Source organism: Aulonocara stuartgranti (genome assembly GCF_965226115.1).
Source record: "Aulonocara stuartgranti genome assembly, chromosome: 7".
Classification (NCBI taxonomy): Eukaryota; Metazoa; Chordata; class Actinopteri; order Cichliformes; family Cichlidae; genus Aulonocara; species Aulonocara stuartgranti.
In genome coordinates, this window is record NC_138945.1 from 22,919,962 (window position 1) to 22,945,711 (window position 25,750).

Sequence of the window (25,750 nt, forward strand, 5' to 3'; positions counted from 1 at the left end):
TCATCCCTCATCACAACTTTTACAGACACAGAACAAGTCAGCATGCCTAAAAGGATCATCACAGAGGCTCTGTTCTTGGACTGATACATTTTCCCGGATAAATGCTCCCTTTAAGCAATATCAGGAAGCTTAGGGAACTGTATAAATTTCTTTTTTTTTTTTTTACAGAGATGACGAGTTCAAGGTGTTGGCTTGGCTTCAAATTCCCCACATGACCACCCCCACCTAACAAGTTGCAGGAATTAAGCTTTTCTGCCTACATCTCCATGCCTGATACCAGAGAATACCTTCAAAGATCGTATGGAGTCCATGACTGTATAAGCTACAGCTTTCTGGCAGCACAGTGAGGACCTACACTGTATTAGCCAGTTTGGATGGATGTGTCGGATAAACAGGAAGCTAAGCCAAGAAAATCTTGTCTGGAAACAACAACTCACTGGCTTCTTGTATGATACCTGCCATATATGCTGCATTAGATTTGGGAGGATTGTTGCAGCTGTCTTAGCTGACAAGCTGTATATATGTAACAAGAGCCCTGCAGATATACAGATATATCAGCAGCACAACACTGACAAATGACAATAAGAGTTATTTACAGCTGATATATAATCACTAAAACATGTTTTTTAATGTTTTGTACTGCACCCAAAACCTGCCATTAACTTATTCAAACTCTGTCTCTTTCTTTTCCATTCTGCTTTATGTAAGAGTTTCTATATGTGTGTTGTCTAATTGGACAGAGTGAATAATATGGGAGCCTTTTCCTTTTTCTTTTCCAACCAGTGGGGCAGATTTTAGGCCCTTCTCATTATGTCTGGAATGTCAGAAACAAAAATAGACCCTTTTAAAGATTCATAAGCTGCTAATGAGGTTACGCAGCACATTTCAAAGCAAAAACAGTGTGACGAGGTGTGTGTGTGTCTGTGTGTGTGCACAGCTCACAAAAAGAAGATGGGGGTTATGCAATACTGTTGCTCAGTGAAAAGATTAACCAGATGAGCAGACACTGTCAGCTAAAACAAACGGCAGACGTCTGACTGGATTGTGAAAAAGGAAACTGGTTCATGTTTTCAGTTTATATTCTAAACCACTTCTGACAACTTCAGTCTGTAGTGTAAGAAAGGGGTCTTAAAAATTATCATGTGCATTTATATAATGCCAAATGACAACAACGGTTGCCTCAAGGTGATTTATATTGTAAGGTAAAGATAATAATGCCTAATACCTCCTATGTGTTTCCTTGCTTAACTAAAAGTAGCTTCCAAAACAGTAACTTTGTTTTATCTTTATGGGACACTAGTTGTACATCTCATATATTCAAATAGCATAAAGCCACTAGTGCTCACCTCAGTCTCCCAGTACATTCACCTATGAAATAAGTTTGAACATCCTAGGTGACTCCCGTCTTGAGTCATCCCATTCACAAGATTTTCCAAAAACTTGACCTCTGACCTTGAGGTTGAGGTCACTGAGACTGGAACTTATGTGAAATTCTTAACAGGTGCATTTATTATATCAATTGCAAAATCATAGATCACGTCTCTTTCACGTTATCATGTTCACAAGATTTTCAGAAAACTTGACCTTGATCGTGAGATCAAGATTTCAGCTGGTCTGAGATTTTTTTGGTAGATGCACCAATGGCATGAATTTGAAAATCCTACATCGTGTCATTTTCAAGTTGTTTTATTCACAAAGTTGGGTGTCCATCCCAACTGCTCCCCCTTTTTACACCTGAAAGGTAACACACAATAGTATTTTACACTAACAAAGACATCCCCAAAGCACTTGGGATGAGGAAACTGGACAAATGGAGGACAAAACAAGAAGCAGCAGGCTTAAAAAAAACACCATCTACAATAGTAGAGGACAGGCCACAAATACTTGGTGGCCTGTCTACATTTTTGATGATGGCTTTCTTTTAATCTTCAGTAACCATACAGCATACAGGAATGTGTACAGACATGGCTGACCTGGTAATTGTCAGATATTTCTTACAGTATCCTGTATTTGACATCTAACAAACAACTCCACTAGGGTGTGGTTTCCTTTTGGAAGTAGTTTCTTATTAAATAAAACAGAAATGCACTTTTAAAGTGTTCTTTTTCTCTCATTATTTATTTCTAAACAATGCCGAAAAAATAAATGTTTAAGTTGAACGCTCATTTTAACTACTGCTGATCACCGCTTCTGTTGATAAATAGCAAACAGTGACACACCTTTTGGCTGTTGTTTGTTGAACATTAATCATTCAACTTTGCAATGCATGTTCCTGCTCGGGAAACAAAATACATTTTTTTTAAATGATAAAATGGTTTCAAAGCACAAACCTAACCTTTGCTGTTGTGCTATCGAGCGACACCTCCATAAATCTCTATGAGTAACGCTTCAGCATGCTAATGTTAATAGCTTAAGCATTTTGAGGCATACTTTTATGCTCTGCCAGATGACTTGCTGAAAAATCTGGATTAATCTGCAGTAAGGTTTCCAACGCTGAACATGTTTTTATATAAGTCTTCGAAACATTTGCATAGTAATGGAGCTGCATCATATTATTACGCTTAAGGGCTTCTTACAGTTGAATGCAAACAACAGCATAAGAGATGTGTGCACGTTGTGGAAGGGGAGGAGGTGAAACGGCGGATGATAGCAATTTGTAAAAGGTGATGAAAATATAATGTATGGCAACATTAAAAGCATAATGAACCTGCTTTTTCATTTCCTTTCCGTGCACCTTGCAGCGTTAAAAAAAATGCAATCAAGTTAGCAAGAAGTGCGAGCAGGAGGGGCAGCTCAAGAAGAGGAAAGCAAATGACTGGCTACTTATTGTTCTTATTGCCCCTTGGGGATAAAAACGTCTTCTGATTTTGATTCTGATGGTAAGGTCATGTATAATAAAACTGAAAATTTGACTAATTATTGCTGTTAATTAGCAGCACTGATTAAAAAGTTCTAATTTTAAGCTCAGTAAGAGAAAAAAACTGATTGTGATTCACTAAATGAAATCTCACACAGGTATTCATGAATGTGATTTACATTATAAATATATATGAGCTCATTTCAGACCTCTGGGATTTTGTTATGGCCATGTTTTGTTTGTTTTTTAAACACTGGAAAACATTTAGCCTTTAGAGAGCCATTTTCATTTCAATGATAATGGCACCTTTCCTTTTATCTCAAAATGCCAGCCTGAGAGGTCTCACAGCAGATGCATGAAGTTATTATTATTTTTCTTTATAAGCGCACCCACACGAAGCAACAAAACAAATCACGATGTAAACAGAGAGACGCATCACGTTTGACGCATTAACGTGTTCGATGACGATTATGTTTATTTCTTAATATCTCAATAAAAAGCTATTTTCTACTGCTAACTTATTCATGAGGGGTCACCACAGGGGTAGCTTCGCATATATGATTTGGCAGATTTTCATCTAAGTAAACAATTTCAGTGTTTCCAGTAAGGGAACATATGTGAAAAATCACGTGTGAAGGAGTGAGGCCTGTGATGGAGTCAGAACTAAGGAAAACACAGGGAGAAAAAACTCTTTCATTAAAGTTATCTGCTAATCCTTCTTGCCTGAAATGTGATTTCCAGCGGAGCCAATAGCCCCTTCTGGCTCACAGACCAAATGGGCCGCTCTAGTTAAACCCTCCTTGGCGCTCTGCGTCTTTGCTAATTTTTCTTTCTCAAACACGCACATAAACACACTTTCTCTTACCTCCGTCATGTGAATAAGGTAGAATCTCAGTTCTTCAGCGTAATCTGCAAGACAAATTAAGGAAGACGATGATGTTAACAAGACTTGTTTTTTTTGCCAAGCCAACTCTAGTGCGCTCTTTTTTGCTCGCTCGTGTCCTTCTTGTACACAAAGCAGCATTCCTGATTTCCGATTACGATACTGACAAAATGCTTTTTATTGATGGAAAGCTTTTACTGTACGTCAGCTTCATAGACATCCTCCCATATTTCACTGAGAAAGCCCTCTGTGAGACAGGCCTGTGTGTCTGGAGTCAAGATAAATGGTTGTAATCGAGTGAACGCACGCAGTCGAACTCAGACCCCCAGAATTTATACATCGTGGTTTAATGTTGTGTTTTGTTTCGCATAAGCAGACACACAGATCAACAAATCTATCCATCCACAGATCTATCTCTGTCTGTCTTACGAAGCCAAATAAGGTAATAAAGTCAAATTATTAAAAGATATTAATTGTTTATTAAGACATTAAAAATGAGTTTCACTTACTGGAATGTGTGTGTGATTTTATTTGATATGATTTGCATTTGATTGTTGTTGAGAATGACCAAATAACACTTTTATTCAAATGTCTCTGATGTTCACTGGCGCACTTTTTTTTATTAATTGAGCATGACCCATTGGAAATTAGTGGAAAATTGCTTGGATTAAAAAAAGAAAAAGAACCCAACCTTTCAGAGGAAATGTTCTAACTTCGACAGAAAGAAGATTAATACATAACAGTTTGTAACTGCACTGTCACAAACACTGATTTAAGTTTAACCCAACCAGCATATTTAATACTCCCCCGTGTCTGTTCATAAACTTACAAACAAGAGCAAGAAAGAGGAAAGAAATGTGTAATGCGCTGGTTGAAGACCAATCCCCTCTGGCTGCAGCAGTGTTAGAGTTGCCAGAATGTTCCATCATAATTGCTTTTTGGATGGTCAAATCACGCTTTGGGACTATGTGGGTTTGTGTCTGATGATTTCTGTTACTCTGTTTAACAAAACCAAATGAGACAGCTGTCAGCTGAGAAGAAGTGAGCAAGAAGCCAAAGTAGCAACCTCTCTTCACTTTCCGTTGAAAGAATTTACAATCAAAATGCTGTTTAAACGGGGATTTTCCTCCTCTTTATGATCATCTTTTCAGTTTTAACCCCCAATTAAGTTTAGTAGCTCAGATTACCTTTAAATACATTTAGAGGAGCACACCCTAACCAGAAAAACTGCAAAATACCGTAGGGCGATTGCTTGAGGAGGTTAAAGCCAATGTTTGTTTAGGCGACCCCTTGTGGCTTTAAAATCTCTAGTCATTTTTGGCTTTTTTTCAGGCAAACCACTATTCAAGCAGAAGATGTAACAAAGGACATACAGGAGAAGGTTTTAGCATGTGATCTGCATCTGTTATGCCCCAAGCCATAGTCTTTCCCCAAACCTAATCAAGTGGTTCTGAACTAAATCTCACCAGGACGTGACAACAACCAAAAATGATGAGTCAGCTACGGTCAAATATACACAGGAAGAAACCCCTGCTTATGTGCAGTCCGGTAATCTAAGAAATACAAAATGCCAGGTCCATAACCTACAACCTTCCTAAATGCTCTGTAGCAGAAAAACGTCTTATCATCTGTGTGAAAGCCGTATTTGCCAACCTGAGAAGACTGTATGGTGTTTTATGGTGTCATTGTGATGCAACAGTTTCTGTGAGGAAGTGTCATTTTTCAGTCCAACAACACTGAGAAACAGTATTCAAAACTTTATCTCTTCTCTGAAGCACAAATTGACACATGTTTTCTATACTTACAAGGCCATGTGTGAATCCAGATTCTGAATAGTGACAGTAGGAAACAACAACGGAGGCCCAAAACTCTTCCTGCTGCTTTTTTGTGTGTGTTTTGTTCTGTTTTTGGCTCTAATTTTTCTCCACATTATAATGAACCACTACAGTGTATAACCAAAGCCCGTGTGATGTGCAGAAGCATCAGCAGAGGTCACTGTTGGATATATTTCTGATGTCAAAAAGCAGAGTGCTGTCATACTGCACAGGATTGTAAAAAGCTAATAATATGAGTAAGGTTTAAGTTTTAAATTAGAGAATAATACCGATGGAGACATCCTGTAACAATTTAAAGATTTCTTAAAAGATAGAATTTTTTTAATAAACTTGTACTTAATTTCCAAAAAGTTATCATTTGAAATGGAAGTGGATCAAGAAAACCATGATACAATGCTGTCTGAGGTATAATACTTGCAGTTCTTTACAGTCACTCAAGTTTTCTCGTTAATCGACTGAAGAAAAAGATGAGATTACCTGGTACCAAGAAAGTAAAAGATAAAGAATTTTGGTTCAAGAGTCAGAAGGTTTCACATCATGGTGAGCGTTAGTCTTGTTAGCTTGTTTAGTGTAATAACAATATTTAGACTGACACAGTGTAATTTTGGCTTTACATGTGTTTTTTACTCTCTCATTGTTTCCCACGCTCCTCTGCCTAGTATTGGGGTGGCAGGAACACAGGAAAGCCCCTTTACTGAACGTGTACTGTGTACTTACACGCACACACACACAAATGCATAAAACACACCCTCACTGAAACAAACACAATCCCCCGGCGCCTCTTTCCTGAGTGACGCTGCTGAAGCAAAATAACAATGACAGGGTTCAGGGTGGAGATTTGTGTGTGTGTGTGTGTGTGTGTCCTCTCATGAAGAACACACAGACACGCAAACTCAATTGAATCCCCACCCTGCTGATCACTGATTGTTTGGGTGCAGGATGGAGGTCAGAACTGGACCAGAGGAGGAGCAGTGTCTACAGAGAAGAACAGCTCAGAAGTGCTACTAGTTTCAGTCAAATCCTATGACAATGCATTTCCAATGTAATGCTGCAATTAATAAAACTAGTTAATATGTCCTATTTCCGTTCATCCCTGTCAAAAAATGTGTCACAAATATTTCTGACTTAACAGTTTGTTAAAATGAAAGAATGATTTCAAAGTTTTTACCAAAACTTGTCAATAAAGGAGTGTAAAAGATGGAAGGACCTATATTAGTTCTAACAGTCAGAAATCCACAAATGCTCTGGCTTCAAAAAGAGATCTGGTTGTCCAGAAAACAATCCTGCTTCCCTCATAAATTATGACCTCAGTTAGCGCTTTTCTGAAGATTTGAGATATTTTTATAACAACGCATTGATCGAATTGATTGCAAAAAATACACAACAAAGCTGGCAAATGAATGTCAATGATGCTAAACTTCAAAAAACTATGGTCCACAAATCAGTGGATGACTTCATGAGCAAGTCCATTATTCAGTCCATTGTTACAACATGAAAAATAATTGACACAAACTCCATCGTAAAATCTCCTCCATAGTAGGCCTGATATCAGCCAATGACGAAACTGCCTACAAACTGCCAACAAAAACCAAGGAAACAATAGAGGCCGTCAGGAAACACACTCTGCATACACAGTGAGGACGTAGATTGTTGGTATTCACATGTCAGCTGACCTCACCTGGACCACGTGTATCTCCCATCAGGTGGGGACAGCCAAACAGAGGTTTTACTTCTAGAGGAAGTTAAAGCATGTTCGCCCCCCCCCCTAGCTGAACAGGAGAGAACAGAAAGGACCTACAACTGGTGGTGAAGGCAGCAGAGCACATCATCAGGATGACTCTCTACCCTCCCTCAGTGGCCAAAACCAAAAGACAGCCAGCTGTATCACATTGGACCACACCCACTCTAAACATCACCTATTCTTAACCCCGGCGTTCTGGGAAGAAAGTCAGATCAATCAAGTCCAAAACCAAAAGATTATAAAACATCTTTTTTCACTGGCAGTAAAAAGCACTGCCCCTCCTCCCCTCCTTACAGCTGTGGAGTAATAAATCTTTACCCAAAGAGCAGGAAGTGCAATTTTTAAAAACATGTCACTGTTATTCTGTATACACTACCTCACTGTGCTTACCTTTTGTCATGTTCACGCTATTGCATGTTTTTGTATTTTCATTGTTTTCATGAATAATGATGATAAAGACCTATTATATTTTAGATAACAAGTTTAAAAGGTTTTTAAATATTCGGTTTGATTTTACTCCATGTCCTATTATCTATGGTTATCTTTTTAATCTTCTTGTCTTAGGGGAATAAAACTCTAAAAATGAAAAAGTACAAGTAGTCCAAACTAAAAACTACAAAACTACAAAAACAAAGCAGTTAGGACTCAGAAATGATTAGATCCAATATACAGTTACTGTGAAAATACTGAAAGTGAGCTCTGATTTCTCTATAGAAAACAAAACTGTAAAAAATAATAAATAAATGAATAATTTAAAAAAGCTGGGTAGCCTTTTCAAGTTTATTCAACTAAAGGTCTTAAGATATGTATTGAAATCAACTCTTAGTGTGCTGTTTTACTAACATAAAACCATCTCTTTTGTCTTACTACAGCAGCCAAACAGATATGGCTTGTTGTGCCGGGAGAATTCAAACTTCAAATTCTGGAAGAAAGGAATCTGCTTCATTACTCTTTTATTAGTTTAGCTTAATTCTACTTAAGAAACAGCAACATTTCTTGTACTTTGTATACATGTACAATGCTGGTTCACACCTGCTTTAGTTACCGAGTGAAAACCAAGATTTTTGCACCCTGTTTTTACCTTCATGTTACTTTTCTTTTATTATAACTGTAATCATATTAGAAAGCGAGAACTCGTAATCCTCATTCTCTACATAATCATAGCAGTGCTTCTGTGGTTCTCTCAAGCCACCCTAAAACCTACATGGTGATTCCCCCACACTGATCTGGTACAGAACACACACTCTCCTTCTGACAGCCTTTCCCTTATTTTTTGTTATCACATTAACAGATCACAAAGCATAAAGCTTGCATTTTGGTTTAAACCCACTTCCGGAGCAGTCAGCTTGTCAGTACAGTTTCTTGCCCATGCACATGTCTAAGCAGCCCCCCCTCTCACCCGGCCCTGTCCCAGTAATGCCTCCTGACCCCATCCCTGTCCTCACCCGCTGCTCTAAACACAGATATTTACGCTGGGCCGTATTTATTTGATTTGTCTGTGCTCTGCGTGGCCATGCTGGCCAAACTATTCTCTCCATAACAGCAGAGGAGATGATTGTTTACACCAAGGTGAAATAAAAAGACAAAGCAACAGGAAATTGGACCGTCTTTCCCTAAATATCCTTTGGTTAAACTCAGCTGAAAGTATTACTGCAGTCATAGCTCCCCGTGTTTATTTCTGGTTGCACAGCCTCTGTGTGCTACACTTCCTTTCTTACTCTGTGGTGAATTGTAAAGGTTTAGCTTTATAACATACACACACAGATTGCACACAGATTTTGGCTGTTATGGGACTGTTGAGAAATCTGTTTCATCTATATAACCACCTCAACGTCTCAGACATCTATGAATCACGGTTCCCGTGTTTAGGCTTACATACCCTCCTGGAGTCGCAGCTGACGGAGGTACAGAGGACTCTGAAGTACATTACATCGGCCTGGCTCGCTTTCTCTCGTCACCAGCATTAGGTCGTTGTAGACAAACACAGTAACCTAAAAGACATGGAGGGGGGATATTAAAAAGAGAAGAATAGGACGTTGAAAAGAAGGGGATGGAGGGCAGAAGGTGGTGAAGGGGAACAGGATGTGAGAACTGGGGGTGGGGGCGCATTACATCTCAGATGATCTCACTTTGGCTTTCCACCTTACAAAATCAGCCTGCAACCCAGTTAACTACACGTACAGCACTGAATATTTGGCAGGTTTCACCCCCTGCAGTTTCCCCCCGAATCATGTCCTAGCACAGGAAATGCAGTTCACACATACAGAGCCCTGGTCACATGTATACATCCTCCCACACGGTGGTTTGGTGTCTGAATATCAACCATGCGTCTACACTGACGTAGTCCTAAATGTATCTTTTATTAACTGAATGAGGCATTTAATGACTATAAGAAACAATGAACACCTCTGTAGTTGTTTAAAACACACATACAGTTTCAAAAAGTCAAACGAACAGAGAATGAAAGAATGAAACCGAGGAAGAAATCAAGATAAACAAGTAGAAGATAAAAGAAAAAGAAAGAGAACACCTAAATTAAGGTAAAAAGACCTCTTACGTAAGCAGGTGCAAACATGCAGCTCAACACACATAAGCTGTAATCCGTGCAGATGGGCAACATTTGAAGACAATGCTTTTGCTTTGGTGGCCTCCTCTGAGGGATAAGATAGCAGAGGGTATTTCAGATGTAGCCAGCATGTGGTTAATGTGTGTGTGTGCGTGCGTGCGTGTGTGTGTCTGTGTGTGTCTGTGTGTAAATCTGAGTGGGTGGAAGAGAATGCTAGTAAGAGTGAAAAGTAAAGGACAAAGTGCATGAAAGCAGCAGTTTTCACACAGAGAAGCACACATGTTTAGTATGTATAACATTTGCGCAAACTTGTGCACAAAATCAAATATCCACTTCAAATATTTACATTTTCCACACATACTTGCTGTCCCAAAAAGCTCAATAATTCATGCAACAATTTTGTCTGATTAAGACTTCCATCCATTTTCTTAATCTCTTATCCTTGAGCACTTATGCATTAATATCCCAGCCCACACAAACGGAGAAGCGGGCGCACCCTTTACACTTCTATGTTAAGCAGAGCGAAGCATAACGTGGAGAAAAGCCAAATGTAATGTACCTATACTGAAACGCAGGGTCTCAAACAAAAACATAACTCGCAATATACTCTTTACAGTTAAGTAAAGAATCTCATAAAACATAAATGTTCCATATAATGTTCAAGAATATACAGAACTAGCATGCTTTGTAAATCGAATAAGTTACATTTATTGATAATATATCTATCTATAATACAATACATCCTGAAAATCTGGTGATTTAATCAACTTGCATCTCTTATGTAAACGATTACAGTGAAATCCTGTTGTTTCACTTTGCACTAAATATAATGGTCCGCTTAGTCTTTGTGTTTGTCTATAGATGTTAAAGTGCTGCATGTTAGTTTGCCTCCCAGACTAAAAGAGCAAAAGCTGGAACAACACAGAGAGATCATTAAAAAAAAACAGCCTGTATAAAGTGGCAGAGTGGAGAGAAACTCCCTCTCGACAAACACTGCCTGCTAAATATTTGTTTTATCCATGACCCCAGAGAGAGTCCATTATTATACTTTGATGCCAGCAGTGGCTCCGCTTTACCGCGTACAGCTGAGATTATGTGACAGGGCCAAAGCTGAATTCAGCAGTGAAATAAGCTTTTCCTTTAGAGCCCACACAGACCTGTTTCACGTGCTTCTTTCAAATAAAACATTTGAAACACCAACTTAACACCTTAAATTTCCGAGGCATATCCACCTGTTTTTGGTGAACTAGTTTAAGGTTATTGCAGTGATGTCATCATCATCTCATCTGCGGAAACATTCAAAGCTTTTCCTTCCATGAATCTGCACTCTAATTGGGGTCATGCAAATGTGAGCCTTTTATAAGATTACATTACCAGATCAGCGATGAATATTTGGCATTTAATACGATCTTTACAGAATAACATTTCATACATATTACACAACAACATTTACAGACTATTTCTGAGACTTTACATACTTGTCACAGGGATAGGAATACTTTGAATTGATAGTATTTATAACATTTTTCAATAATGTACATTGAAAGCAATGTTTGATGCTGTGGCGTGGGTGTGGTCCTTGGCCAGCTGCAGAGGAGGCGTGACGCAGTGAGCTCCCGGGGCGGCGCAGGGGCGGGGTGAACAGGTGTGCTGGGATCTGACAGTGATTGTGTCTCTTTATGTGTTGGCAGTGACAGACGGAGACGGACGTGACAGCGGAGAAAGAGAGCGCGGAGTATATGTGTCCACTACAACCCGAGCTTAATAAAAAGTTCTGCACTGTCAAAAGTCGCTCCGGCTGGTATTTCTTGGGTCCACCGTTACAGATGCATAAAACACAATTTATCTGTCAGTCTGATCCTTGCTGCTCTCTTTCTTCATCTAGTATTGATTTTCTTGACTCATGTGGACAGCTCCAGTTCAGACAGCTCCTGCACTTCATTCCTCTCCTGAGATGTCGCTTTACACTTATACTAGCATGCTTTCACACACACATATATATATCTATATATAGATACATATACATATATAGCTATATATATATAAATATATACGAATATATATTTCGCTTAAATTCTGAATCAAGGCAGTGAGACGGCACTTTCACTTTGGCCAAATTAAAAAAACCACAAAGGAGGATGCACCAGACCAACTGAATGCTTGCCACTGGTCGGAGAGATCTTATTGTATCAGTGAAACGAAAGAGTTCTTTGAAATAGCGGCTTATGCATCTCAGAGACACCTTTAATGAAATCCTGCATAATGTTTTAGATGTTTTAATCAATAACTACATCCTTGGTCAGAACATTAAATTAAAATAAAAGCTTCAAGCGGGTGTTTTTAGGTTTGCAGACATAGACAGATTTTAATATGCATGAAAAATAATTAAATGCATTCATATGAGCACGGGCAAAAACAGACACTCTGTTTGATTGGCCCTTACCTTAAGAGAGTGGTGCTTGCTCTCATGTAGTATCATCTCTTCAGATATGATGAGTGTCCGGCTGCAGAGGTCAAGAGGCTGTAACAACAGAAAACAACAGGCTTCATGAAAAAATGAGGACGCAACATTACCGAATCGAGTTCTCATCCCGTTATTCATAACCAGCCGCTTTAGGGACATTAATGCTTGTAATATTGAGGTAAATAGTACTTGTAAAGTATTTTCCTTCTGCTTAGTATTACCCTAACCTCTTAAACATATGTTGAGCATTTTTCAACATAAAATCCAAAAATATAATATTGCATCTGTCATTTGTAAGCTGAAAAGCTGCAGTACCAAATCCATTTTGGCTCCCAAATCCAATCGATCTGCTTAAAAGCAAAAGCAGGTCTTTTCTATGGAGGGAAACGCCGCTGAAACTGATTCTGTCGAGACAGAAAGCAAGTTGCAACTGAGAGGCGGTATGTGCGGTTGAGCACGACAAGACAGTGACACTTAAAATGAAATAGAATGGCAACGTGGGAGGAGGGGACTTCCTCTCAAGTCCAGGGTGTGACAGAGGCCCAATTCAACATGTGCAACATTTGAATACCGTGTGAAACAGGGTCAGGGCTGCACATTTGTATACATGACTCTATATGAAGAAAGTAACAGCACAGTCAGTGTTTTTCAGAGTGTGAAAGTTTATCGCAGCTCAAGCTAGCTAAGCCAGTTGACATGTCAGTGCAGGCGCAAGAGTTATCTCACTGCGGTCAACACACTATAACGCACATGTGAAAAACTAAGCAGTTATTAAGTGATGATGCTTCATTTGACAGAAGCTGCCTCTTTGGAGTAGCCCCACTTAGATTTGCCGTTTTATTCTGAAGAAAGTGGATTTTGGAAGTAAGTGTTGAATTGGTTGCACAGAACTTTGACACTCTTTGATCCAAAATGTGTACAGAAAACATCTGCCTGACATCTCATACGGTAACACTACCGCTGTTAGTGCTATTGCCTAAAGACAGAAAAAAATATGTAGATCGAGTCTGTGTTACGTGTGAAAAGCTCACGGATGACTTGCAAAACACGAGAACCTCAGACATGAAGGTCAACATATTTCCTAACTGCAAACCTGAAATGTCTTGTTTCCTTTTGACACAAATGCGGAAGGGGAAATAAATCATATTCATCATACTTGGACAGCTTGTGAAAACTGTTTTTCAGAGTATCTCAGTGGCCTGTTTCGTTTGATACCACAGAACAGGTGCATCCACAGCTCAAGTCCAGACTGGGGCCTCTGCATATCATTCTCTGCCCAGTCCCTGCATATCTGGTCTTATACTCTCTACTGAAACAATGATAGCAGCAGATCATTCAAAAATTAGATCTATTCACTCTTTTGCCTTGGGTTCAAACGACTATAGATTGGTTCAGTAAAATCTCACTCTCGGCAGTAAGTATAAGTAGAACAGCAGGACTTCAGTGTATATAATACAGTGTCCAGTAAAACGTAGACAAAGAATAACAAACGATACGACCAAATCAAGATGTACAGGCACATAAAAAATGGTGTACCTGAACAAAGATGGGGAAGATAAGGATCTTGGGCGCCACTTTAACATATCCATAATTTGCGTGCGGAGCATGTGATCGGACAATGGTACAGTTCTGGTAGTTGGCGAAATTGGCATTCTGCTGTTGGTAGCTGGCTGCATTAGAGGAGGCAGGAGGCGCCTTTGATGTCTTCGAATTGTTAGATCGACGTAGGAAGCCGGTACGGCTGGAGAGACCAACACCGCCACCGCCGCCGCTGCCTCCGCCACCACCAACTCCACCCATACCTCCAGAAAAAGCACCACTCTGCGGCTGAGGAACAGGAGCCTGTCGGGTGGGGATTAACCTCGCAGCTGTGGGGCAAAAAAGAAAGTGAAGACACAGATTATGAACAGTACTTAAGATCGATACTGTTCCAAATATGATCCTATCTATGAAGGGTAAGATGGCGCTGGCAAGGCTGGCAGCCTTAATCCAATTTCACTCAGGATGAATAAAGTATTATCAATCAGTCAATCAATCCTCAATATGAAGATTGACGATGAAGGGAGTGCAAGAATGGAGACAGCAAGATTGTTCTGTTCGAAACAAACAAAATCCAACAAGAAGCACAAGAATATAATGCAAAGAAATAAGTAATGTAGAAAACATATTTTGGAGCAATTGTCCTTTAATACTTTAGTTTGAGGCTGTTAGGTTGCCTTCTACAATAGAAGCTGATCTACAAACTCAGTAGACCACTTAACAAAACAGTCATTTAATTTAAACAGGTATTAATATTATATACAGTACGCGACTTACCTAATGTACCCTGCTTGTCTGAGTAAACGGGCCTCAAGATCTGAAAGCAGAATAATATGAGATTAACATAAAATTACAATCTAAATAAAACAAAAATGAAAATGTTAACATTCTAAACATGAATCTAGACATGCAAGAGCAATGACAAAGGTTAATGTATTAAATCTGATCTTAACTTTCTACCGACACTGATACTGATGATGATGATGATGATGATGATGATGATGATGATGCAACAATGCAATGAAATGCGGTTCTTTACCATATTTATTCCATACTCTTTGTCTTTGCTGTTTTGTGTGTGTGTGTGTGTGTGTGTGTGTGTGTGTGTGTGTGTGTGTGTGTGTGTGTGTGTGTGTGTGTGTGTGTGCGCGCGCGCCTTGGGTTTTCGTCTCTTTTTCTTTGACTATCCAGTCTCTGCATCTCTGCATTTTCATTTTTTTGTTTGTTTCTTGCATGGCATTCGGTTTAGTTTCTAGGACACTTTTGAGCCCATTTGAATTTTAGGCTGGACCCACCGAGGCAGTAATGGTTTCTGCTTGTCATAACATATCACAATCTAGTGAGGGTGCAGGGCTAGGAATCTGCAGGTGGAGAGGGATTTGGAAAGTCCCAAAATGTTCATATAATATATATATATATATATATGCCATTATTGCACTTTTCTGCCTGTTTATTTGGATAACTATTTCATTTTCTTTAGTGCTGGTTTTCAAAGCGCCTTCTTTGTATCTGTGGTATGCCACTAACATGACCCATTTCCACAGGGCTTTTAGTATATTTAGCAAGGCCAAAACAGAATCCCCTCAGTCTCTGCCTCCTTTGTTTGAGATACAAGTTGCAGCTATTTGTAAGGGAGGCCAGCTTCACTGTGCTGGCATGTTCCTGTTTTGCCTGAAGCTGAAGTCTCTTCCTTCAATATGCCTATAATTTTTCTGAATTTGCCTGCCTTCCCTCCCTTATAATTTGGTAATTTGGTACCACTGCCATTAACTGAACCTAGATCTGAAAAAGACAAAGGTGCATACCTCATGACGTAGCCACACACAGATTACTCACTCACACACACACACACACACACACAGAGCTTTGTGTTGGCAGACTCACAAACAAGGACACACAGAGACTCTACGTGTTTGCACCAGTTGCATACAGTTAGTTAGTTTTGTGTAAGCTGAGCAACCATTAAGATACTTAGATTCATATCAGGAAAAGAAAGTCTCAAACCCATTCTGAATCTAGTTAGTGGGTTAGTATTGTACGGTTAGCTTAGGAATTCAGATCAGTCTTTTTGATTTGTTGACTTGCTTTATTTTGTTTTCATGATGAAAGCTTTTACCTCATATACAAGATCACTGAATGCAAAAAAAAGCATGCTTAACAAATGTATTAGACCACCTGTCATAAAAACAAGGAAACTTTCAACAAAATTTTGTTTGAAACTGTTATTTGTAATCAGATAACAAAATGCCAGCGCACTGGACTTCTCTCAGGAGTCAGAAATGAAGCATAACTTTTGACCACTAAAACTAATTTTTCTGCGCAGAAATCCAAGTAGATATCTATAATTTGACATCTTAATCAAAAAATAATCATGAGCTTTACAATTTTTTCTGTTCTTTGAAAAATGCTAATTTTGAAAATGTATGGATAACTATTGGATAAATATTGAACTGTTATTATAAACATTAAAAATGTACATTTTATATAAAGAGTTTGTGCATACTGGTGAATTAGCATTACAGAAATCAAAACAATTTTGGTCAATTTCAACACTGTTAACACAGCACAGCTGTGGCATAAATGTTATTATTGGGTGGTGGTCTAATAAATCTGTTAAGCACTATAAAGTGCATGCTGTATAAAATGTCATATACATGTCCTAATGTTCATGTACATGCATGTTATACAGACACTGGATATTATGTTGAAATATGTGTTTCCTTCTTCTTTCTTTCTCCTTCCTAAATGCAAGCACTATTTGATTTTAAAGAACTGCTTTGAAATTCTTGTGTCTAGAGAAAATCTGCTAGATAAATTAATTGAGGCATATATATGCATAGTTTCTCTAATATGAACCATGTCTGGCACAATGTAAGAAAGAAATACAGCAAAAGTTTCCCCATAATACAGGCATATAATGTTATTACCAGCTCTATTTTTATATGCTGTTTTATCCTCTTGGTTTTCAGTCTATTGCTCCATATTTACATGACAGTGAACTATATGCACAGTATGTAGTGTTCACGACATGTTATAAAGCACAAATCAGTGAGACAGCAGTAACCCAAATGGCCCAGACATACTGTACATACAGTCCATCTATCTATCAGCACCAGGGATGTAAGGTAAGGAGACATATCTAGGATGAGCCACCATATGACCATGGTGAGGATGAGGAGGACGGAGAAGATGATGAAGATGCAGCCCACCACCACTCTGCGGTACCTGGCTTCCAGGGTTGATGGGTGCCAGGATGATATAGTTATCCCCGTTGGATGCCTTCACTCTAGTTCCTTTCAGAGTGGCAGTGTGAGGATGGTGGAGGTGCCGCGGCTTCCCGTCCAGCTCCTCGGCCGACCCTCCCTGGGCCCCCCACGCCAGGGTCCCCATGCCTACACCGCCGCTATTTCCAGCTTCAGAGCCGTTCACCAGTAGCCTGCGTGCGGCAGTGGCACGGTGGTGGGCTGGGAGTGGCGGCACAGCTGGGGGGGTTTTACTTGTGCTGACATCTGGTACACGTCTACGGGTGGGCGGTGACGGGGCATCATAGTTTGAGGTGGAGGGTTTGTAGGAGGGTCGGTGGATGAGACCCTCAAAACTAGGTTTAGCTGAAGGACCAGTTCGCCACACTACCACTGTGATTTCATTGGCGCTGTTCCTGAAACAAAGCAAAGTAACGATGGTTAAGAAGAGCCAGACAAGTGGAATTTACATGCCTCAATTTGCACGGCAAAATGAATTATATCTATAATATACATTAAAAGTCAAAAACAAAAACATCTGGATGAAAAGCAACCCTGAAACCACACATTTAATACGCATTAAAACCAGACTCTTTGATACTTACTGCATGTCTGTAAAAAACAAAACAGAAATAAACCTACTTTAATTCATTCTGTTTTTAAACTGCATCACTGTAGGAATGAGACAGCTCATCGAAAAGCAAACAGAGGATCAAACCCTTAAAAGTTTAACTAAGATTATGCTGTTGAGTGCTGATAAATCACTGACTTCATAACGTGTAATTGCAGAGCTATTCCCACATCGCTTCAGTGTAAATGGATTTCCTTTTGGTTTCTGACAATCTCAGCTTCTGAAATGAAAGCCCTGTAAACACCACAGGCTTAGCTTAGGGGGCCGCTTAAACTGATCTGTAACTCAATTTGGATGCAACAATTATCTCTGAAAACCTCTCTAATAACTTCCCTAATTTTCATCCTAGAGATGTGGATATGCACATGAAAAGTTATTCTGCAACATTTAGTTGCCAATAAGCCTGTTTTTGTTTGTGTTGTTTTTACCTTATAGCATGGGCTAAGTCCACACACTTCCACTGCTCCACTGGCTGACCATTTAGCTGCAGGAGAGTGTCCAGCTGCTGCAGACCAGCCTGATCTGCTGGACCCCCTGTCAAAGTAAAAAGATGGAAACAAAAAGTTTGCATCATTGCACACTCTCAAGAACCATTAACACACACCAGAGCTGTAGCTTGTATTTTATGTGCAAGTTTGTTTCTTTAGCCTTCGAGATTCATAATGGCAAATCCCTGCAGGGCATAAGCAATAAAATCATGACCACACGTCAAAATGCTTGTTTTGAAAACTTTTCACACATTATTAGCTTGGGACACAGCATCTTAATTAAAGACATGACAACTGGGAAGAGACTTCCCAACATGGGGGCTTAACTCAAAGGTATCTATCTGACAGACAGCCTTGCTCTCAACTGCCGCACTCTACCGACTGAGCTGAACATGTTATAAATCACAAATCAGTGAGACAGCAGTAACCCAAATGGCCCAGACATACTGTACATACAGTCCATCTATCTATCAGCACCAGGGATGTAAGGTAAGGAGACATATCTAGGATGAGCCACCATATGACCATGGTGAGGATGAGGAGGACGGAGAAGATGATGAAGATGCAGCCCACCACCACTCTGCGGTACCTGGCTTCCAGGGTTGATGGGTGCCAGGATGATATAGTTATCCCCGTTGGATGCCTTCACTCTAGTTCCTTTCAGAGTGGCAGTGTGAGGATGGTGGAAGTTTATCTACTGCCACACTCAACCGACTGAGCTGGTAATAGTGGTCATTTTACGAGCCCCCCCACCCCACACACTGATGATGTAACTTCAAATGCATCACGTAATTATGACATACCAAATTAAAAGGGCAATCTGATATCTTAAGGGGGCATACTAATAGAAAATGTCAATAGCAGTTGAGTCATCAGCTGACCAGACCTTTGCTTCCCTGCCCTCTTTCCCCACATTTCTCTTCTCTCTCCACGGCGCTATTGAATAAAGGCAACATGCCAGAAAAGGGGGAGAGATGTCAAACTCAGGTCAATCAATGGGACACAAAGGCAAACAGAGTATTTATACAGCAAATGTAAAATGGAACAGAGGAAAACACCAAGCCATTTCTGACTCAAGAAGGCCCCTGTCTTGACATATACAATTTATAGTATGTTGTTTAGCACTACACTGTTTTGGCATATCCTCATGTTATACAAATACTATTAAAAACAGAAATCTGTCATTGGCAGTCAGCGAGAAAAACATGGAAAAACCTCAGATTCTGATGTTGAATCAAACCCGTCCATCAAAAATATAAAAGGCAGGCTCAAAGAAAAGTGCAGCGCTGTTTTGTCATGTTTCCGAGTATTTAAAGACCCACAGTTTGAACAATGGATCCTTTAGGAACAGTTGGGTTTCATGTATCTAACAACGTGCGTGTAAAACTTGCCTGGATCAACAGCCTGTACCCTCACAGGAGAATCCGAGCAGATGGTGAATCCGTATCCATCCTTTCCTCGAAGGATGGTCACCTGCAGAAAACACGCACACACACCATGAGCATTTTGTGATACGGTGATAGGAAATCACTCTCTCCCCTGCTACCTGAGAAACGAAAAGTAGCACGTAAGCAAAATGATCAACTTCCTTCCTCGCTACGGGACAATTGGATTTATGATTTGTATTCTGCTTCTACTTCCTGCTAAAACTGTCTTGACAGCAGATTCCCATTGAAGCCAATTAGCTGAGTTAGTGGGAAAAACAACTGTTGAGATAAAAAGATTCTTTGTCCATTAGCTGAGGGAAAGGGGAAAAAACAGTCAGACTGCCAATTAACTTAACATTTAGCCAGATTTTATATACGCAGTGTACAGAGGCAGCTGATAAAGACTTTAATTTCCCCCCCATTAATGTAAAAAGTTAGTTTTATATTGCAAAAAATAGGTCCAAAAAAGTCAATACAACAGGAAGTTCATGAATAATCACTACAACCTATTTCATATCGAGTTCGATTTAACCTTTGATCCTTTGATGGTGCTGGTAAGAACTGTGTTGTGCTCTATAGCTATTTGTAGGGTTTTAATTCTGCAAATGAATAAATAAACATGAACATTTCAAATAATCGATACGAAGTGATTTTACTGGAATATGTTGTCCAATCAGGTAGAGTAGAGAGGACCAATATTTGTCCATTGAAAAGTATCACATACGCACACAGGCACAAATGCTGATGGATCTTTCACATTGTCTGTCTGTCTCTTGTGTTGCCAAACATTCAAATACCTGCACCCGAAAGCCTGAGCCAAAGTCAACAAAGTTCCATCCAAAACATCTCACTTTCCATGTCATCTGCTGAAAACCGGGGGGCCCAAAACACACAGACATCCCCGCTCGCTCGCCCTTTCTTTCTTTTTTTTATTCCTACAGCAGAGCAAACATGTACATGCTCCTAAATTACAAAGTCTGCCCATGAGCGAGATGCAGCAACTTGTAGAAATACACTGATTATTCAGGGGCCCGAAGCTCGGCACGACCCTGAAATGTCGACTACCATTGCGGTTTCTTATAGTCCACCGATTTTATGCCTCGTGTCACCATATTCCTTTAACCTTGAGTCACTTTAATCTGTCCCCTCCAAAAATACACTGCTACAAAAAAGACTTTCATGCCATGGACAAATACGGCGGACTTTGTCGCTGCCCTAAAAAGAAAAAAAAGCAAATGTGACTGATGCACAGTTTTGTACACGTTTCACTAATGTGCCAAACATTCAATCTTTTAGTTGTTGTCCTTCCTCAGTAACTGAAAAATACAAAACACTCGCCTTTGGAGCATCCATAAACTATGTAATTGGGATTAGGAGAAGGAGAATATGTCAGTGCAACCTACAAAAAACACTGACACGTTTAAACTGGTAGACTAATGACTGCATATCTTCACTGGCGACTGTGACAACGGTTAAGATAAGTTCTTAAACTAAACTTAATTCAGTGCTTTGTGTGTGTAGGTCTATATTTTTGTAGGAAGACAGCAATCAAATTCAATCAAAATCAGTTAAAAACTGAAAAAGAAACCATCTCTCTTCACCTAAACCAGGATTTGTTTTGTTTTTTACAAAAACACTATGAAAGGGGATAAAACGGATCACAAACTAAGCGACAAAAAGAGGAACAGCTGGTCTGAAGTAAAGCATTTCCCTGGAATTTAAGACAAACAACAAACCACCAATAAACACTTTGAAAGAGCAGAAACCGAATACGTGACAGAAATCTGAGAAAAGCAAAGAATGGGACTGACAATGGAGAGAAGTGCGGCACAGACTGCCAGTCTGCTGTCTCATCTATCCCTTTCTATCTCTTCCTTGTTCAGATACTTGTCCTTTTTAAGCGAGCTCTCAGAGCTGCCTAATTTGGATTGATTCATCCAGAATCCATAGCCTTTACAGCGTTAATTAAATTTGTAAGCATAGCCGAGTCCAATCACTTGGACTACCTCTGGTCTGTTTTAGAAAGCCGTCTGATGTCCTTTTTTTTCCACTTCTAAATTAAATCAGGAGGATTATTTTTAGAAAAGAGGAGCCTGGAAATAATCCATCAATGATTTTTCATATTTTGCTCCATCAATCACGAGACGTATTAGTGAGATAAATGAAGAAAAATGAATGGGACATGCTGCCAGCATGCATTAAATGTTTAAATTGTATAAGCAGGGCTTTACTGATGAATTAATAACAATCATAATGAGTAAGGACTAGAATAAAAAGTAAGATTTTAAGTTAGTTGTAACAAACTTAAATGAACCCAGCAGAAGAGTGCTCATGCATGTGCTTTTCTTTTTTTTCACTCATCCTTGCGTGACCCACAATCACCATCAATATAGATCTGATGATAGCACAACTTTTGTTTCTCATTTCATTATTTTTAATGAAAATGAATATCAACTTTGTCCTTTCAAAAGCCTTTTTTCCCAACTCCTTGTCTTTTTATTGTTTTCAAACAGGTGTGAATGATTCAAATCATTTGCAAAGTTTTATTACTAACGCCTTTATTTTACAGCCCTAACATTTAGTTGGAAACAGTTTTGTCTTGTTTACTTCCAACAGTGCAGGAGAAGAGTTAAGTAAATAAAACTTACCAATCACATACGGCTGGACACTGTTATCTGGGTCAGTATGTTCACTGACTAAAGAAAGCAAAACGCACCCACACCCTTATCTGACTAACGTCTCGCTGAATTTTCATCATGTAAGTTCGGACTCAAAATTAACTTCCAGTCGTTATTCTTTTAGTCTCGTTAGACACTAAATGCAGAAATCTGATTAATCTTTATTCGGAGTCATTAACATTATATTCTTATATTTTCACATCTGATTGACTAATTTTGATCTGTATGTTAAATGTGTACCAAAAGTGTCAGTTCATATCATTCTAAATATGTGTCTCCTGGGTCTCTTACCTCAAGAAAAACACCCCCGCCCACCCCCACACCACCATACCGCCTGCATTTGCTCGCAGGCAGTTATTATTCTGCTGGCATGTAGCTGGAAGTGCATTTTCTTTTTTTATCAGCGTGCAAACAAGGATGTTTCCACTTCAATATTTTATATTCTGCTTCTGTGTTAGAAAGATCAAAAACTATCTACGCTGCTGGAGTGTTATAATTCTGGGAACTTTATTCATCTGTTGCAGATAAATTATGAAAGCGCTGTTCCAAGATCAGAACTATTAAAACTGTTAACTCGGGTTTCACTCACACACACAGGTTGCAACCGTGCAGCTAAAGCACTCCCCATTCCCACTCCCTCTTCCACCACCGCCTTCCCTTTCTCTCACTTCTGTAACTTGAACTCAGACACACCTGAGGCAGCCTACATCCGATGCACAGGTGACACAGCCCGTGGATGGTGTGTATTACACCACCTCCTCTTCCTCCTCCCTCTCCTGTGTTCAAGTCCGCAGCCAATACACACACACTACGACGGTGACTCTCCACCTGGCCAGCACTCCTGCAGCCCGAGTATCGCCAAAGTTTCCTTTGTGCCGCTGAGCTTGTTCTCCTGGGGCTTTGCTCCGATGGCTGGGTGGACTTTAGGGTGTTATGGATCATCTTGGTGGTGACAGCTGCCCAGGCAGAGGCTGTAGGGAATTTAGTATTGAAGTGTGCCCAGGTGACAGTCCAGTTGAGGTGGCTTTAGGTGGCAAGAGTGTCCCTCACCTCGCTGGGTAACAAACAGGAATCTGTGGAAGAGAAATGCTCCTTGGATACTTCGGGCGTTCACGCTGCACCAGCTTTTCCGTAAATGAGTCTCAGTTTCCCCGTCCTCTTTGCAAAAACACTGCCACTGACCTCCAAACTCAAAATGTATTATTATTCTGACTCCAGTCATCTGTGCAGAATCATCTTTTTTTGCCTCTCTTTGTACCTACAATTTCATGCCAACCTCAGCTTCATGTGTTTGACTTCCCTTTCTCACTCAAAACCTTCCTCTTTTCATCTCTCTTCTTTCTTCTTCCATCTGTTGTATCCTGCACCACGCGGCCCAGCTCCTCGCCCTGTGGCCTGAACAGCAGAAGTTGCAGCAGTGCCTGAGATCAGCTGTGTGAGTGTGTGACGGCGTCATGTAGGCGAGACTGGCGCTGGCTCAGCCCGCTCAGGCCACACTGTAGCTCCTGGCAGGGGCGCTCATGGGAACTCTTCAACAGCAGAAGAATAGGAGGAAGTGCCTCCCACCGCCACCCCCCTCCGCACACATACACACATGCACTTATGCATACCTCGCCACCCTGCTGCTTGAACAGCTTTGTGTGTCTGCCCCCGATAAGGCCAGTTTGTTTCCTGAGTCGACACTGTGAGGTTGTGAAAGGTGCTATAGAACTGTCCCTTGTAAATACTGTATATACTCTGCAGTGACTAATGCAGGCAGCGCGAGTGAGACATGTATGAATAAGACCGTGAAAGGCAGGACTTTTAATAGGCCGGGCCTGAGCCTGCAGTTGTCGCAGAGTTAAACTCGGACCACATGTGGACTGTAAACGGAAACGTGTCTGATTGCTCTCCACTTTTGCGTGTTACCAATTTTAATGACCTCATTTCCCGGCAAAACACACAAAATACAACGACAGCACTGTTGTTTAGGGACAAGCTTCACTCTCGCGCCTCAATCAAACTTCGCACCTCATCGGACTCTTTCCACCGTACTTTTTTTTCCCCATACTCCCCAACCTCCGTCCAGACATTCTGCTTGTTTGTTATGTTTTCGACTTCCACATTTCCTCTGCTTTTCCTTTCAGTCGCTCCCCACTCGGCTCCAAGCACACGGTACGGAAATTCGCAGGTCTGAGAATTCCGAACAATCTCCCCTCCTGCTCCAGCTATCCAAGCTTTGCTTCTGTTTTTGTTTTAAATATCCGTATATCTGAGAGAGAGGTGGTCAGCTGCAAAATAACAACAAAAAACGCCTGAATAGCAGCGGAGGGAAAAAACCTGTTAAATCACGACTGCGACAAAGGCTGTCTAACCCTTTACAGCCCCTTTAATTCCCAGCTTGCTGCTTTTTCTTTTTAATCGTCTGAATATCTGGCTCGAGGAAAGAAACACGGACAGAAAACGAGCGGGGTGAAAGAGGAGTGCTGCTGCATTAGTCTGTACAGTGTTAATAAAGTGGCAGAAAAGGCCATTGTTTTAAGATCCCTTCATGCCAATAGTGATGGCAGCTTTTCCCTGTTTGCCTTTTGAAAAGGGCGAGGGTTACCCGTCAAGCACACAAAAACACTTTCTCTTTCTTTCACGCTGCGCTGTTCACCTCTAAATAGGCAGAAGGACGGATTAGAGGGACAGAAGAAAAGGAGAGAAGAAAGCCGGTCTTAGCGAGAAAAGTGAAAGAAAAGTTTGAAAAGCTTGTCTCGGAGCCAGACAAGGCCAATCTGTTTTTTTAGTAGTGTGGGATCTCTCTCCCTCCTTCTGCCTCTCTCTTTCTGACCTGAATAAACAGCTATCAAAGGAAGAGACGTCTTCTGAGCCAGTGAACACACGATGGGTCTAAGACCGAGTTCAAGGTCACAGCCCGAGTTGCATTTAAAATTCAAACAGTGGAAGTTTGGCATGCAGAGTCATAGGTGCAACTATAGTTACAACATTTTGAGGGTGACACTGTGCATAATATGAGAGATAAAGAGCAAGTCAACCCTGAATGCAGCAGGCCAATGAACTTCAAATTGTTTATTTACTGTATGTTTAGGGGAGAAACTACACAGGAACAAGGTAAAAACTTTCAAGTAGCTAGTGCAGATGCCATCATGAAACTTCCCCAGCAGATTATTTATGTTATGACAACGCATTTTTTAAAATAAAGCACATACAGTATATTTATGCAGTAAATGCGCAGTGCATTATGGATGTTTTCTTTCCACTAGTCTGAAAACCAGATCTCAAAACTAACAAAAACACGTTTTTCTCTGCAGTGCACCACCTTAAATCGATCAGTTACTCACATCATCTGTTTGAACTGTAAAGTCAAAGAACAAGTGGCGAATTGCAGATATATATGTCTCACACGTTTAAGTG

General features: G+C 40.2%; 1 protein-coding gene across 5 annotated transcripts in view; it reads right to left on the reverse strand.

The window, feature by feature from the left end:
- rgs3a (regulator of G protein signaling 3a) overlaps positions 1–25,750 on the reverse strand; it is a gene marked incomplete at its 5' end in the record, with an annotated part of 153,388 nt that overhangs the window by 71,218 nt on the left and 56,420 nt on the right. For 3 of the 5 annotated variants that reach the window (XM_082540981.1, XM_082540983.1, XM_082540984.1), the window contains 8 exons: positions 3,723–3,766; positions 9,196–9,307; positions 12,326–12,403; positions 13,883–14,214; positions 14,663–14,702; positions 17,111–17,543; positions 18,187–18,292; positions 19,638–19,719. In XM_082540981.1, coding sequence (XP_082397107.1) covers positions 3,723–3,766; positions 9,196–9,307; positions 12,326–12,403; positions 13,883–14,214; positions 14,663–14,702; positions 17,111–17,543; positions 18,187–18,292; positions 19,638–19,719 — 1,227 coding nt within the window. Of the gene's footprint in view, positions 1–3,722; positions 3,767–9,195; positions 9,308–12,325; positions 12,404–12,661; positions 12,765–13,882; positions 14,215–14,662; positions 14,703–17,110; positions 17,544–18,186; positions 18,293–19,637; positions 19,720–23,044; positions 23,999–25,750 lie in introns of those variants that run through there. The other 2 variants (XM_082540982.1, XM_082540985.1) reach the window with 2 other exon arrangements.